This window comes from Salmo trutta, chromosome 16 (assembly GCF_901001165.1).
Source record: "Salmo trutta chromosome 16, fSalTru1.1, whole genome shotgun sequence".
In the NCBI taxonomy this organism is placed as follows: domain Eukaryota; kingdom Metazoa; phylum Chordata; class Actinopteri; order Salmoniformes; family Salmonidae; genus Salmo; species Salmo trutta.
Window position 1 is genome coordinate 56,316,547 of NC_042972.1, and position 16,668 is coordinate 56,333,214.

Sequence of the window (16,668 nt, forward strand, 5' to 3'; positions counted from 1 at the left end):
AACACATGTTTATATTTTTGTTCAGTGTACATCAGGGTTTTAGTAAATACACTTGAAAGGTTGCTAAAAGATCCAAAGTTCGATTGCACTGTATTTGAGCTGCACTGTAGCCTAGTTGGCAATAATGGCGTGAGAGGTGGAAACCTTACCAAAGGCAAACTCTGTGCCCTACTGTATGAACTCAAGTGATGCTTTTTATAAGGGTCTATGCTGCCCTCTGCTGGACACTTTACACCATTACAAACAGATTGTAACTAGACTGGAGCGCTCCAGTAAAAAGTTGCGCACAGTAGCAATGTTCGGTATTTTTACACAACATCAAGTCAGAGGACTTAATTGTCATGGGTCTTTCAGGGTATAAGTAATTATTTAAACAATGCAAGTAATAATGAAGTAGAATATGCGAGTTGCTCTCCCTCTCAAAAAGTGAGTGTAGTTAAAGCATGTTTTATTCAGATATCCCATCACCTGACTGGATCAGGTACAAAACAGTCCATCGTAAGCAATGACAGTCAACACAGTAGATTAGTTTGTCTGTGGTATTTTAGTCTGTCATAATACAATAGTTACAAGCAACTGAGCATGAAACATTAAGTACATAAGTATATTTACAAATATTCCTTCATGACTTCAGGCCCCCAACACACACAGGTACTGTAGGTGCTCCTGCTGCTACACCAGTAGGTAGATGGATGACAATGCGCATCCCGATTCTCCACCCTTCTGCCAGTGTGCACTTGCACACTTCCCATCATTGGATTGGTGTAAGCATTGGCTGGAGGAAGTTTCCACCATTGCTATATCCATGACGGGAAGTGTGCAAGTGCACATTTGGCAGAAGAGTGGACAATTGGGATGCAGCCGATGGTTAGTTTTTGTGCAGTTGTAGACATGTCCTTTCTTAAACATGCCATTTCACCTTTGGTTTTTTTGTGCTGAACACTTCTCAAACCAGAGCCATGTCTTTACATAGGGCTCTGCCACAAACAGGAAACTAAATTGACTTAGCTGAATGAATGTTGTTGAAAATACCTAAACAGTGTGGCTGAAGAGGTTGAAAGGTTATGGATCCATTTTCATTGAGAATCATTTCAGTCTAACAGCAATCAAGCTTTGAAGGGAACGTGAATATTAAGTGATGTGTGTGTATATAGTGGGCGTAATAAGGCTGTGGAGCGATCTTTAGTCAAAAAAGAAAATTGCTGAAGCTTCTGGGCATATGGACCAGCGCCGTTAGGGTTTGGCCGTCATTGTAAATAACCGACTTGCCTAGTTAAAGGTTAAATAAAAAAATATAACGATCTACGCATGTATTCTCTACTTTACTCGTAGAGAACAGGCTACTCAGGCCGAATGGTGCTTGTTTAGTAAAGTTTAGACCAATGTCTGCAAGATCACATAATATTCACAGTAATCTACATAACAGAACCAAACATAGTAAAACGTTACTGTAAGACAAAAACACCATCGCATTTCTCTCACGGCCAAAACTCAACCGCGCGCGCCACTAGACAAAATACACAGGCAGGCTACAGTTAACACCATCTGATCTAAAATTCATTCACTGTGCATCATTCAAAACAACAGGCTACTTCAAAACACTGTATAACTCAAGAACACCTAAATGCATATACCCATGAAACTGATGGAGATCAAATGGTTACTATGCAGAATTATGCCGCATGGATGTTTCACCTGTAAAACTTGAATGATCCTTCACTATTGAATAGTGTTTCTGTTTTACAGTAATGTTATACTATGCTATTATATTAGGTTCTGTTATGTAGAATACTGTGATCATGACGTGATCTTGCAGACATTGAGCTTTAATCTGTCTATTAAAAGTAGCATCATCTGCCTGAGTAGCCTGTTCTGTGCGTAAAGTGGAGAATATACACCTGCGCAGAACGTGATCCGCACATGTGCAGAAGCTTTGGTAAGCTCCAGATCTTTTCTGGACTAAAGATCCCCAAAAGGTCAGACCCGCAATCACTCCATAATAATAATGCATTTCAGCCAAAGTAAACATTTCAATGGGATTCTGTATAGTGGGTGGCATATTGCATTGCATACCAAATATAACATGTTTCAATTGGAAAGAAAGAGGGCGGGAAGGGAGAATAGACAAGAACATTTGGTCTCCATTTTCTATTATAATCCACTTGATCAAACATTCCGGCTTCCAGAAAAAAAGGCAGAGGAAGAGATGAAGACAGACAGGGAGAGAAGTGGAAAAGACTCCAATCTCTCCCTCTCCTACATTTTCCAAACTTGACCAAGAGCAGTTTTTCAAACTAAGCAGATTTATTTGTTGAACTTCTTCATCCTCTGGTCCAGGGCAGCAAAGTTTTCTTCTACCGACAGGAGATTCTCCTTCATGGTCGTCTGCACCTGGGGGGGGGGGGGGGAGGAGAATAATATGTTAACAGAGTCAATGCCTGTACAGTAGGGGAGACCAGCAGCAATAGCGACAAGGGACAATTGAAACACCTTCAATTTCCCCAAACAGAAACATGCTAGAGTGATGAAATTCACTCAGCACATGTCCTTTTAGATTCTCTCCATGCTTTCACCCAAATCTCACTATTTGCATGTTTTATGGGTGAAAGTAATTTTTTCCACTGGCTGCATTGTTCTTACTGGCCTGAGCATAAACGTCAAATAATTCAAACAAGCATAATTGAATCACTATTTTAGCTAAACATTTACATGTATCACTTGTTTATTGCTAGGCATATGGTGATGACCCTGAGCCAAGCAGCCTAATTATGAAAACAAGTTATTTTAACTTTAAGATTGTATGAATTATACAATCACTAACTTAAGTCTTTGGCGCTGGTAGAGTGTCAAAGTTGTAAACAGATATAATCTGGGCACCATCAAACTAAAGATGTTTTAAGGAACTGAATGGCCATGCACAAACAGGGGTGTCATTGTAAATATTGGTCAAGTATAGTGCTTTCAGAAAATATTCAAACATTGTTGTTACAAAGCTCTGTCAAGTTGGTTGTTGATCATTTCTAAATTGTCAAAGTCTTGCCATAGATTTAAATCAATTTAAGTCAAAACTGTAACTAGGCCACTCAAGAACATTCAATGTCTTGGTAAGCAACTCCTGTTTATATTTGGCCTTGTGTTTAAGGTCATTTTACTCTAGGATTTTGCCTGTACTTAGCTATATTCTGTTTATCCCCAAAACTCCCTAGTACTTGCCAATGACAAGCATATCCATAACATGATGCAGCCACCACCATGCTTGAAAATATGAAGTGTGGTACTCAGTGATGTTTTGGATTTGCCCCAAACATAACACTTTGTATTCAGGACAAAACGTTTACTTCGTTGCCACATTTTTTTGCAGTATTACTTCAGTGGCTTATTTCAAACAGGATGCATGTTATTGAATATTTCCTTCTTTTCACTCTGTAATTTGTTAGTATTGTGGAGTAACTACAATGCTGTTGATCCATCCTCTTATCTCCTATCACAGCCATTAAACCAACTGTTTTAAAATCACCATTGGCCTCATGGTGAAATCCCTGAGCGGTTTCCTTTCACTCTGGCAGCTGAGTTAGGAAAGGCGCCTGTATCTTTGTAATGACTGGGTATATTGATACACCATCCAAAGTGTAATTAATAAATGCACCATACACTTCCCAAGGCTTCCACTAGATGTCAACAGTCTTTAGAACGTTGTTTCAGGCTTCTACTTGTGAAGGGGGAGAGAATAAGAGCTGTTTGAATCAGGGGTCTGACAGCTTTGCACTCTTGGCATTCTCTCAACCAGCTTCATGAGGTAGTAACCTGGGATGCTTCTTAATGTGTTTGAGCCAGTCAGTTGTGACAAGGTAGGGTTGGTATACAGAAGACAGCCCTAAAAGACCAAGTCCATATTATGGGAAGACCAGCTCAAACAAGCAAAGAGAAACAACAGTGCATCATTACTTTAAGAGATGAAGGTCAGTCAATCTGGAAAATGTCAAGAACTTTGAAAAGTTTCTTCAAGTGCAGTCGCAAAAACTATCAAGCCCTATGATGAAACTGGCTCTCGTGAGGACTGCCACAGGAAAGGAAGACCCAGAGTTAACTCTAATGAACTTATCCTCTGCAGCAGAGGTAAGTGCACCTCAGATTGCAGCCCAAATAAATGCTTCACAGAGTTCAAGTAACAGACACCTCAACATTAACTGTTCAGGTTCGTGAATCAGACCTTCATGGTCAAATTGCTGCAAAGAAACCACTCCTAAAAAGACACCAATAAGAAGAAGAGGCTTGCTTGGGCCAAGAAACACGAGCAATGGACATCCGACCGGTGGAAATCTGTCCTTCTGTCTGAGGAGTCCAAATTTGAGATTTTTTGGTTCCAACTGCTGTGTCTTTGTGAGATGCAGAGTAGGTGAACGGATGATCTCTGCATGTGTGGTTCCCACTGTGAAGCATGGAGGTGGTGTGATGGTGCTTTGCTGTTGACACAGATTTATTTAGAATTCAAGGTACACTTAACCAGCATGGCTACCACAGCATTCTGCAGCGATACGCCATCCCAACTGGTTTGTGTTTACAGGGAATGTAATTTATTTTTCAACAGGACAATGACCCAACACACACCTCCAGGCTGTGGAAGGGCTATTTGACCAAGAAGGATCAAGATTACCTGGCTTCCACAATCACCCTACCTCAACCCAATTGAGATGGTTTGGGATGAGTTGGACCGCAGAGTGAAGGAAAAGCAGCCAACAAGTGCTCAGCATATGTGGGAACTCCTTCAAGATTGTTGGAAAAGCATTCCAGATGACTACCTCATGAAACTGGTTGAGAAAATGCAAAGCTGTCATCATCAAGGCAAACGGTGGCTACTTTGAAGAATCTAAAATATATAACATTCTTTTGGTTACTACATTATTCCATGTGTTATTTCATAGTTTTGATGTCTTCACTAGTATTCTACAATGTAGAAAATAGTAAAAAAGAAAAACCCGGAGTAGGTGTCCAAACTTTTGACAGGTACTATATTTATCCATCCATCCATCCATCCATCCACCCACCCACATTTTAAATAGTGTGCTATATTGTAGCATTGTAATGATGTTGATTGTTTTCTCTCCAGGGACTACAGATTAAAATTCGCTGTCTAGCTAAATCTGGTGCAATGTACATGGTCCCTGACATACAGTGCATTCAGAAAGTATTCAGACCCCTTCTCTTTATCCACATTGTGATGTTATAGCCTTATTCTAAAATGAATTTAAAAAACTCAAATCTACACACAATAACCCATAATGACGAGGTGAAAACTATTTTTTTTTGCAAATGTATTTTAAATAAAACAGAAATACCTTATTTATATACTTATTCAGACCCTTTGCTATGAGACTTCAAATTGAGTTCAGGTGCATCCTGTTTCAATTGATCATCCTTGAGATGTTTCTACAACTTGGAGTCCACCTGTGGTGGATTGTTTGGACATGATTTGGAAAGGCATACACCTGTCTATATAAGGTCCCACAGTTGACAGTGTATGTTAGAGCAAAATCCAACCCAAGAGGTCGAAGGAATTGTCAGCAGAGCTCCGAGACAGCATTGAGTTGAGGCACAGATCTGGGGAAGGGTACCAAAAAATGTCTGCAGCATTGAAGGTCCCCAAAAACACAGTGGCCTACATCATTTTTAAATGAAATAAGTTTGGAACCACCAAGACTCTTCCTATAGTTGGCCGCCCAGCCAAATTGAGCAATCGGGGGAGAAGGGCCTTGGTCAGGGAGGTGACCAAGAACCCGATGGTCTTGGTCACACAGAGTTACTCTGTGCAGATGGAAGAACTTTCCAGAAAGACAATCTCTGCAGCACTCCATCAATCAGGCCTTTATGGTAGAGTGGCCAGACGGAAGCCACTCCTCAGTAAAAGGCACATGACAGCCTGCTGAACTCTTTGGCCTGAATGCCAAGAATCATGTTGAGGAAACCTGGAACCATCCCTACAGTGAAGTATGGTGGTGGCAGCATGCTGTGGGGATGTTTTTCAGCAGCAGGGACTGGGAGACTAGTCAGGATCAAGGGAAAGATGAACGGAGCAAAGTACTGAAAGATCCTTGAAAACCTGTTCCAGAGCGCTCAGGACCTCATACTGGATCAAAGGTTCACCTTCCAAAAGGACAACGACCCTAAGCACACAGCCAAGACAACACAGGAGTGGCTTCGGGAAAAGTCTCTGAATGTCCTTCAGTGGCCCAGCCAGAGCCCGGACTTGAACCCGATCGAACATCTCTAGAGAGACCTGAAAAAGCTGTGCAGCGATGCTCTCCAGCCGACCTCACAGAGGTTGAGAGGATCTGCAGAGAAGAATGGGAGAAACTCCCCAAATACAGGTGTGCCAAGCTTGTAGCGTCATACCCAAGAAGACTCGAGGCTGTAATCGCTGCCAAAGGTGCTTCAACAAAGTAGTTAGTAAAAGGTCTGAATACTTATGTACTGTAAATGTGACATTTCCATTTATACATTTGCAAAAATGTATTAAACCCTGTTTTTGCTTTGTGAATATGGGGTATGGAGTATGTAGATTGAGCGGGGGAAAAAACATTTAATCTATTTCAGAATAAGGCTGTAACTTAACAAAATGGTCTGAATATTTTCCGAATGCACTGTAAACAAATAAATAACAACAGGTTCCCTTCTTTGCGAACCATTGAAAAATCTCCCTGGTGTTTGTTGTCGAATCTGTGCGTGAAATTCACTGCTCGACTGAGGGACCTTAGAGATAATTGTATGTGTGGGGTACAGAGATGGGGTAGTCATTTAATTATCCTGATAAACACTATTATTGCACACTGTGAGTCCATGCAACTTATGTGACTTGTTAAGCAAATTTTGTCCTGAACTTACTTAGGCCTGCCATAATAAAGAGGTTGAATACCTAGATGAGACATTTCAGCTTTTCACTACATTTGTACAAATGTGTGTAGGCCAGTGACACAAAAGCTCCATTTAAATCAATTTGAAATTTAGGCTGTAACACCACAAGATGTGGAAAATTCAAGGGATGTGAAGGCACTGTACATAAAAATACTTATATTTCTTGCAAAATCATTACATATGTCTATGATAATTCATAAACAATGATTTTAAGTTAAGTGCATTTATTTGGTTGAATGTATTGAATGGACAGGCTGTTTAGCTACACAAGAGTAAGACCTTTGTCAAAAAAAGACAATGCACAATGTACAGAAGGTGACACCATGTACATGGACATGTTTGTCCCAGATAGACGAGAGAACTTTATTACCCTTTCCACACCATAATTTCACATTCTCCTTTTCAGCACAGTTTCAGCAACTATGATGGATGGGTAAACAGACAAGTGCAGTACAGTTCAGCTCGATACAGTGTGAAAGGTACAAGAGCTCAGTAGTGTAAAGGTCACATGTCAGTCCCAGCAGCAGTCCTACCAACCTGTGAGAGCAGTGTGAAATGTGTCCTACAGCAATGTGAAAGCAGTGAGTGATGAAGTGTTTCCTACCTGTGAGAGCAGTGTTCCGTTGTCCTTCAGAGAGTTGTTGATCATCTGCTGGGTGGTGTCCAGGTGGGTCAGCAGCTGACCAAACTGCATGGCTATAGATAGAATGAGACTGATGAGTCATGTCATCACAGACAGACACTGTCCATCAGAGTTAAGCAATCTGCATTACTATAGCTTCATTTACACAGGCAGCCCAATTCTGATATTTTGACCAATCAGATCTTTTGCCAATAATTGGGCAAAACATCAAATTTGGGCTGCCTGTGTAAATCGCAGCCAGCGAGTCAAGCCAAATGAATGGCTACAAGGCACAGAGAGAAACACAGAGCTATGTAGGCACTACAGACAAGCAGAGGGGAGGGGATCTTGATGAAAATTCAATCAAAGCCAAAGTGATGCAAATTTTGTTTGCTTGATACAATGGAAGTCCCAAAAGAGCAAAATTCTAGCCGAATCCAGTGAAACTCAAATAACAATTTGTTTGCCACAAGTATGGACACCAGGTGAGCTTGTCAGGTTATTACTAGGGTTGTGACAGTCATGGCTTTTTGGATAATTGTAATTGGCCAGCCAAATGACCACGGTCTCCGTAATAACCTTTCGAATAGCAAAACATTTTTTTACAGCATGTGCTCCTGACTGCATGTGCTGCCATAGAAATAGAAAGGGTGTCTCCATTCAACTCAATGATTGCATAATGGGTGGACTGGCAGCGAGTGTACAAATGAGTCTACCAGTCAAACCAGTATGTCCCTCAGGTCCTCTGGAACTGGCCTTTTAACTATCCCAAAGCCTAGGACCAAGCCGCATGGACAGGCAGCCTTTAGTTATGCGTTTAATGTGTTTAATTGCTATATTGTAATTATTTCGCCACTATGGCCTATTTATTGCCTTACCTCCGTTATCCTACCTCATTTGCACACACTGTATATAGACCTTTTTTTACTGTATTATTGACTGTATGTTTGTTTATTCCATGTGTATCTCTGTGTTGTTGTTTGTGTTGCACTGCTTTGCTTTATCTTGGCCAGGTCGCAGTTGTAAATGAGAACTTGTTCTCAACAGGCCAACCTGGTTAAATAAAGGTGAAATATATATATATATTTATTTTAAATGCCCCCAGCCTCTGGAACAGCTTGCCAGAGAACCTGAGGGGGGCCAAAACTGTGGACATATTTAAAAGAGATCTTAAAAAACATGTTTAGCTTTGCTTTTCCTTCAGGTGCTTTTTAGTTGTTCAGTTTGTCATTATTTAGTTTTTTTATCTTGTGTAGTAAATATTTCAGCTTTTATTTTCATTGTTAGTTTTTTCCTGTAAAGCACATTGTGTTGCATTCCATGTCTGAAATGTGCTGTATAAATAAAGCTTTATTTTATTTGTTGCTTGTTTCAGCAAGGAGCAACAAAGTTTCATCACGTTGTTAAGAGTCCATGTTACCGCAGAAACAGACTCAACCGCACAAATGTCCGGCTTCCGTCACCTGTTCGTTCCCCCATCCCCGTTGTTTTTTTTACGGTTATTTTATTTTCGTGTCCTTATCCATAACCGTCAGTTACACAGTAATTGAACCCGCCCTAGTTATTACCTTGTTCATGCAACTCTTTGACAGCCATGAGCCTCTGCACCACCTGAGGCAGAGCGGTTGCCATGGCGTCCCACTTCTGCACCACGTCATACAGCTGAGACACCTGACAGACATCATAACAGTTATTGGAATAATATAAATATAATAATAGTTAATGGAACAAGTTGCAGACCAAATAATGATAAGGTTGGGGGTGAACAATATTGATTGACAGCAGAACGAGTTGCTGTAAAATGCAGTCGGAATAATTATATGGTTAGTAGTGAATTGTCAGGGTTTGATCTATAGGACATAGTTTGTGCCAATAGTTTTTCCTGGTCAGGCCACAATTACTTTAAAAATGTTGTGTGAAATAGTCCTAAGATGCGGTATAAAGTTCACATTTTAAAAGTTTTAGATAAAAACCAGGTAGTTACTGACCTTGTTTTGTGTATCAGCATCTTCGATGGCTGCCTTGTGCTTTGCAATCTCATTCATCTTCCCAAGGACACTCTATACATAGACAACACAAAATCATCACACGTACATAAAAGTGTATTATTGCAGTACGACAACACATGGTGTTGGTTCTCAAGGTCCCTCCAGGCCTTCTGACAACTAGAAGCGGCAAGACACACAGTGTGGAGTAGGCTGAAGTTGCCCCAGACACTGAGCCGTTTTGTATTTGCCTCTGCAATGGTAAAGGTGTGTTACCTGCAGTCTGGCCTCTATCTGGTCCAGAGTGGCTGAGTCCAGAGCACTGACCCGCGCCTGCAGCAGCTCCATGGTGTCCTGGGGGGTGGGGGGACAAAGACAGCATGGAGGAGAGAAAGAGGGAGATGGAAAGGGGGGGGGGAGGGAGAGACAGTCACAAGGTTTTTAGGGATTGATTGGCTTCCAATCATGACCACGAAGTGAAGTTGTGGCTATGTAGGTTGAACTTAATAATATTTAGTAATTCTGCCTCAGTACCAAACAGTGATTGATGACACACAGATAGAATGTCTCAAAATCAGTCAAAGGGTTAACAGTGATTGACGATATGGGTGGAGTTCAGTACTGAAAGAAGAGTACAGAAGAGACTCACCATGAGACTGCCTCCCTGCACCCCAGCACTCAGAGGACCCTGTTTGTCTGATCCAGAGCCCACAGCAGTCTCCAGCTCGGCAAGCCGCTTCTCCAGCTCTGCCATCTACACACAGGAGAAATGGAGAATTAACTACTAAATCATGTAACAATGACAAATAATTTAGTCAACAGACCTCACACACCTAACATTACATCACCAACCCATCTAGCGCAACAGACACAAAAGCTAAACACTCACTGAGCTCTCTTCATTCACATGCGCATGCAGAGCAACTGTTGACCATTTGGCAGACACCAGGCCATGGCCCCGGGGCCCCTTACCTTGGCAGCGTCTGTGAACTTCTCCTGCTCTGGCCGGCTGTGCAGCTCATAGAGCACCACACCATCAGGAGCTTTAGCTGCTGCTGAGGCCTTGCCCTCCCCTGTACTCCCCCTACTGCTCCTCGCTGCCTCCAGCTGGGTTAGCAGACGCCTGGGGGTGGAGAGAAACAAATAGAGAACAAAAGGGTGGAGAAGGGAGAGGGAGAGTAAGGAAGGAACTAACATAAGGGGGATAAGAAGATAGTCTTTTACATTTGAGTCACTTAGCAGATGCTCCTATGCAGTGACTTACAGCAGCAATTAGGGTTTAAGTACCTTGTTCAAGGGCACATCATCAGATTTTTCACTTAGTCGGCTCAGGGAATCAAAACAGCAACCGTTCGGTAACTGGCCCAACGCTCTTAACCGCTAGGCTTCCTGACGCCTTTTAAGTCTTTAATAAGAGCAGTGACTGCTAAGACTACGTTATATCGTCTCCCTTTCTGACAACTATGTAACCATTTGAGACTAAATTGCATTTGCTACAATTTTTAATCCCTTCCTACTTCCCTCCCTGTCCTCTCACTTGGCGAGCACTTCTGGGACCCAGAAGGGAGTCCCTTCCCCCTCCCTCTCTCCCTTACTTGGCCAGTGCTCTGTCTGGGTCAGCTAGGTTGATATGTGCCTGTGGTCCCAGCAGAGTGTCCAGGTGGGCAGAGACCAGCTGCTGTTTGAGCTGGGCAGCTTGCTGGGCTAGGACTACTGGGGTCAGACGCTCCTCTGCACTGCTATCCTTCGTGGTCGCCTGGGGGACAGCGAGACAGATGTTAAAAGGGCAACCAATGATTTGGGGTAGGTCTAGGTCAAATGGTGTATACAGTACATAAAGGATGGTTTAAGGGATTCCTGATTTTGCTGTCTGACCTGGATAGTCTAGGCCTAGGGGGTATGGCGTAAGGGCTAGGAAGCAAACAGGTTGCTTGGAACTGTGTCTGGGCCCTACCTGGATGGTTTCCACCTCATGACTGAGCTCCTGGATCTCATTGACCAGCCGCTGGTACTTCTGCTGGGGGGTTTCCTTCACCCCACAGCCCTCCGCCAACTAGACAGGGAGAAAAGGGGGATTAAGTGAAAGAAGAGAGTGAGAGGACAACCAGTTAACACAGTGAAGCACTTGAACAGACAGCAAATAACACATGATTAGAATGGAAAAAGGCCTTGCTATTGATTTCACAGAAATTCAAGTGTTAAATATATTTATATAACTAAGATGATCAATATGAAATTCAATAATGTAGTCCCAGAGTCTACTCACGATCTCATATTCTCCAGACTCATAGCCCACTCTTTTGTTCTTACTGATACAGTCTGAGAAGTCTGGAAGAGACACATTTATTACAGGAGAAACCAGAATATTAGGTGATTTGTGACCAATTCATGAAATGCCTGATGTCAGGAATTTTCCCTGACCCTGTTAGGTGAGCCATGAGTCTTCCTGATCATGTGACTGAGGTCAACTGCTCTGCATATAGACTATATAATAATAATAATAAGAATAATAATAATAACAACAATAATAAGATACAATATGCAGGAAAAGTTCTTCCATGTCAGGTCGTGTGGCATTCGGAAAGTATTCAGACCCCTTGATTTTCCATATGTTGTTACGTTACAGCCTTATTCTAAAATGGATAAAATCAAATCCTCATTTCTACACACCATACCCCATAATGACAGAGCAAAAAGAGATGTAGACATTTTTTGCAAATGTATTAAAAAACAAAACTGAATTATCACATTTACAGAAGTATTCAGACCCTTTACTCATCACTTTGTTGAAGCACCTTTGGCAGTGATTACAGCCTGAGTCTTCTTGGGTATGACGCTACAAGCTTGGCACACCTGTATTTGGGGAGTTTCTCCCATTCTTCTCGGCAGATCCTCTCAGCCTCTGTGAGGTTGGCTGGGGAGCGTTGCTGCACAGCTATTTCAGGTCTCTCTAGAGATGTTCGATCGGGTTCATGTCTGGGCTCTGGCTGGGCCACTCAAGGACATTCAGAGACTTGTCCCGAAGCCACTCCTGAATTGTCTTGGCTGAGTGCTTAGGGTTGTTGTCCTGTTGGAAGGTGATCCTTCAATCCAGTTTGAGGTCCTGAGCGCTCTGGAACAAGGATCTTTCTGTACTTTGCTCCGTTCATCTTTCCCTTGATCCTGACTAGTATCCCAGTCCCTGCTGCTGAAAAACATCCCCACAGCATGATGCTGCCACCACCATGCTTCACCGTAGGGATGGTGCCAGGTTTCCTCCAGATAAGATGCTTGGCATTCAGGCCAAAAAGAGTTCAATCTTGGTTTCATCAGACCAAAGAATCTTGTTTCTCATGGTCAGAGTCCTTTAGGTGCCTTTTGGCAAACTTCAAGTGGGCTGTCACGTGCCTTTTACTGAGGAGTTGCTTCTGTCTGGCCATTCTACCATAAAGGCCTGATTGGTGGAGTGCTGCAGAGATGGTTGTCCTTCTGGAAGGTTCTCCCATCTCCACAGAGGAACTCTGGAGCTCTGTCAGATTGACCATTGGGGTTCTTGGTCACTTCCCTGACCAAGGCCCTTCTCCCTCGATTGTTATTTTGGCCGTGTGGCCAGCTCAACGAAAAGTCTTGGTGGTTCCAAACTTTTTCCATGGAAGAATGATGGCCACTGTGTTCTTGGGGACCTTCAATGCTGCAGACATTTTTTGGTACCCTCCTCAGATCTGTGCCTGGACACAATCCTGTCTCTGAGCTCTACGGACAATTCCTTCGACCTCATGGCTTGGTTTTTGCTCTGACATGCACTGTCAACTGTGGGACCTTATCTAGACAGGTGTGTACCTTTTCAAATCATGTCCAATCAATTGCATTTACCACAGGTAAAGTTATAGAAACATCAAGGATGATCAATTGAAACAGGATGCACCGGAGCTCAATTTCGAGTCTCATAGCAAAGGGTCTGAATACTTATGTAAATAAGGTAACCATTATTTGTTTTTGCAAAAACAATATTTAAAACAACTGTTTTCGCTTTGTCATTATGGGGTATTGTGTGTAGATTGAAGATGAACAAAAACAATTTCATGCATTTTAGAAAAAGGCTGTAACTTAAAATGTGGAAAAAGTCAAGGGGTCTGAATACTTTCCCCGAATGCACTGTATATCATGCCTGGATATCCAGCTGTTGGATGTAGTAGACTGACCGAGTCCTTTAGTACTGACGAGTTTGTCCTTGAACTTGTCGTAAGCTGCATTAGGGTTGACCACGATCCTCTCCACACTGTCACTGCACAACTCTTCCTGTTATGGAGGGAGGCACCCAGAGAGAATGTAATGTCAGATATACCACAGGAATACATAACAGACACAGGCTGCATCTCAGCTCTCTTTATACTATTGAGATGCAGCCATATTCTTCACTTTCTCGTCTCCAATCCACTCAGAGATCTTACCAGCCAATCTCGGCAAAGTCGCAAATGTACACATGGTTTGGGAATAGAGAGGTCTGCGAGTGGATCTAGGGCAAAATTATTCTTAAGGCTTGATTCCCATTTGATTGACAGATTGATGGGGATTTCTGCTGTTGGTGTTCTAACCATGGAACATCTATCACACTGGCTCTTTAAATATGATCTGGGAACTAGTCCTTTGCATCTGTACAACCAGAACCATTAGATATGTGTACATCCAGCCTCAGACACAATTTATTTATTTTACAGGGCCCATGCACCAGATTCTAGCTACAAAACTAATTGTCATCTGCGGTCTATAACAGTCAATACATTAAACCAGTCACAGAGATACAGCTCAATGAAGAGTTTATTCACACAGTTTGAAAGAGGACCCCTGTGAGATGCCAATCAACAACAGCTCCAACTCTCTCTCTCTCACACACACACATATTCAGTTGGAGAAACCAGTCTATTCTCCAGGAAGGAAAACCAAGATGGCTGTTTTATGATTTGATCAGGAAAAGAGAAACAATTTAATCATGAACACAAAGTTATGAAGGTATGGCATGTATGGTTTCAAGTGGGTCCACAATCAACAATCTTTAACTTCTTGAGGGCCGGGAGCAGTATTGGGAAATTCGGATGACTGATGTGCCCAAAGTAAACTGCCTGTTACTCAGGCCCAGAAGCTAGGATATGCATATAACTGGATAGAAAACACTCTGAAGTTTCTAAAACTGTTCAAGTAATGTCTGTGAGTATAACAGAACTGATATGGCAGGTGAAAACCCGAGGAGAATCCATCCGGATTTTTTGTTGTTGTTAAAGGTGCATGCCCATTCAAATCCTTGTTATTGGGGAAATCAAAGGAATACCTCCCAGATTGCAGATCCCAGGGCTTCCACTAGATGTCAACAGTCTTTAGAAAGAGTTTCAGACTTGTTTTTTGAAAAATCTGCTAGAATTTGTAGTTTTTCTAGGTGGCTCCCATTTTGGCTGTAGTATTATGGCGCGCGTGGATGAGGGCGCTCAATTCGTTATTTATCTCCGGTAATGAACATACTATTCTCCATCTTAAATTTGATCGTTTATTTACATATTAGGGTACCTGAGGATTGATTAGAAATGTTGTTTGACTTGTTTGGACGAAGTTTATTGGTAACTTTTGAGATTCCTTTGTATGCATTTCGAACGAGGGAAACGGGTGTATTTCTGAATCAAGCGCGCCAACTAAACTGACTTTTTTGGGACTTTATTGAACAAAATGACCAATTGATGTGTAGTTGGGACCCTTGGGATTGCAAACAGAGGAAGATCTTCATAAGTGATTTATTTTATCGCTATTTCTAACTTTTGTGTCACCTGTGCTGGTTTGGAAAATGTTTCTAATGCTTTTGTGTGTGGGGCGCTGTCCTCAGTTAATCGCATGGTATGCTTTCGCCGTAAAGCCTTTTTGAAATCTAACAAAACGGGTGGATTAACAAGAAGCTAAGCTTTTAAATGATGTAGGACACTTGTATTTTCAAGAATGTTTAATATTACGATTTTGTATTTTGAATTTGGCGCGCTCCGATTTCACTGGATGTTGTCGAATTTGATCCCGCTAGCAGGATTTCCGCACTAATTAAACAAGGTCTTTATTGACCAATGAAACAGAACAACACTAATTGTGTAAGAGGGTGTGAAGAGAATGTGGATGGAAAATTAACATTGACTCTGGGGTATCCAAGAACGACTGCTCTACATGAAAATGAACCGCATGCAAGCTGACTGATGGAAGCTATGGGGCTTAAAACCTTAGGAAAATGGTAGGGGGGAGCGAAGAATACAGTAGCATGAAACCCACAGCACATCATATGGTAGAGTTTGGTTTTAGTTTATGCCTTTAGCTTATTTGGTATTCAGAGGTTCTCCTGTGGCTTTGGTCTTTCATCTCTGCATGACTTCTATGAGATCAGCTATCACCTGTTAATAAATCCATCCGTGACATGCATCTACTCATTGGAAGAGTCAGACTCCTATCATTAGTTGTTCCGGGAACCTACGACTAATCAAACTTGAAGAGCATCATTCTAGAGCCTCAGGCAACTGTGCACTAGGTTGAGTATGATGTCATCAATGTGTCTAAGGTTCAAATGATCAGCTCACATCAAAGGGGCTCATGGAATTAATCACCACAGACAGTAAAGACAGACACACAGTACAGAGATGCATGCAACAGGCTGACAAGTAGATGTTAGGAGGGAGGGAGGGAGGGAGGGAGGGGTAAGGCAGTCAGTCACTGAGGATCTTACCAGCTCCTTGGGTTCCCAAAGAGAGTTAGAGAAAGAGGAAGACCAGGGGGGAAGAGTAGAAAAGAGAGAGAAACACAGATTAATGTGGTTATCACATGCCATGCACAACAGTAGCAGCCAGCCCGTCACTGCCAAGATAGAGAAGTGTTCTGAGCTAGGCTGACCGTCTGATCATCATGCCGTCGCGGTTCACTCTCTCTCTCAGTCCCACAGAGCCTGCGCTGTGGTTACTGTGATACATTAGCAGCATTGGTTATAGGCTGTTGACATCACAAATCATACAGTACACACACACACACACACACACACAGAATTGTGTATGCTGTATGTGTGACTGATATCCTGTGTGTGTAGGCAACATATGTCCTGAGCCCCTCACTATTTACTGAAGCCTCTAATCCTGTACTTGGTATTGTTAGCATCATGTA

The 16,668-nt window shown here is 42.2% G+C and overlaps 1 protein-coding gene across 3 annotated transcripts in view; it reads right to left on the reverse strand.

The window, feature by feature from the left end:
* Positions 1 to 427: 427 nt before the first annotated feature.
* LOC115151077 (dynactin subunit 2) overlaps positions 428 to 16,668 on the reverse strand; it is a 30,514-nt gene continuing 14,273 nt past the window's right edge. For 2 of the 3 annotated variants that reach the window (XM_029695040.1, XM_029695039.1), the window contains 11 exons: positions 13,698 to 13,794; positions 11,783 to 11,844; positions 11,471 to 11,569; positions 11,112 to 11,272; positions 10,489 to 10,639; positions 10,166 to 10,270; positions 9,793 to 9,870; positions 9,520 to 9,591; positions 9,100 to 9,202; positions 7,514 to 7,605; positions 428 to 2,391 (listed from right to left, as the gene is read on the reverse strand). In XM_029695040.1, the coding sequence (XP_029550900.1) occupies positions 2,305 to 2,391; positions 7,514 to 7,605; positions 9,100 to 9,202; positions 9,520 to 9,591; positions 9,793 to 9,870; positions 10,166 to 10,270; positions 10,489 to 10,639; positions 11,112 to 11,272; positions 11,471 to 11,569; positions 11,783 to 11,844; positions 13,698 to 13,794 (1,107 nt within the window). In that variant the 3' untranslated portion in view covers positions 428 to 2,304. Of the gene's footprint in view, positions 2,392 to 7,513; positions 7,606 to 9,099; positions 9,203 to 9,519; positions 9,592 to 9,792; positions 9,871 to 10,165; positions 10,271 to 10,488; positions 10,640 to 11,111; positions 11,273 to 11,470; positions 11,570 to 11,782; positions 11,845 to 13,697; positions 13,795 to 16,240; positions 16,247 to 16,668 lie in introns of all 3 variants that reach the window. The other variant, XM_029695038.1, reaches the window with a different exon arrangement.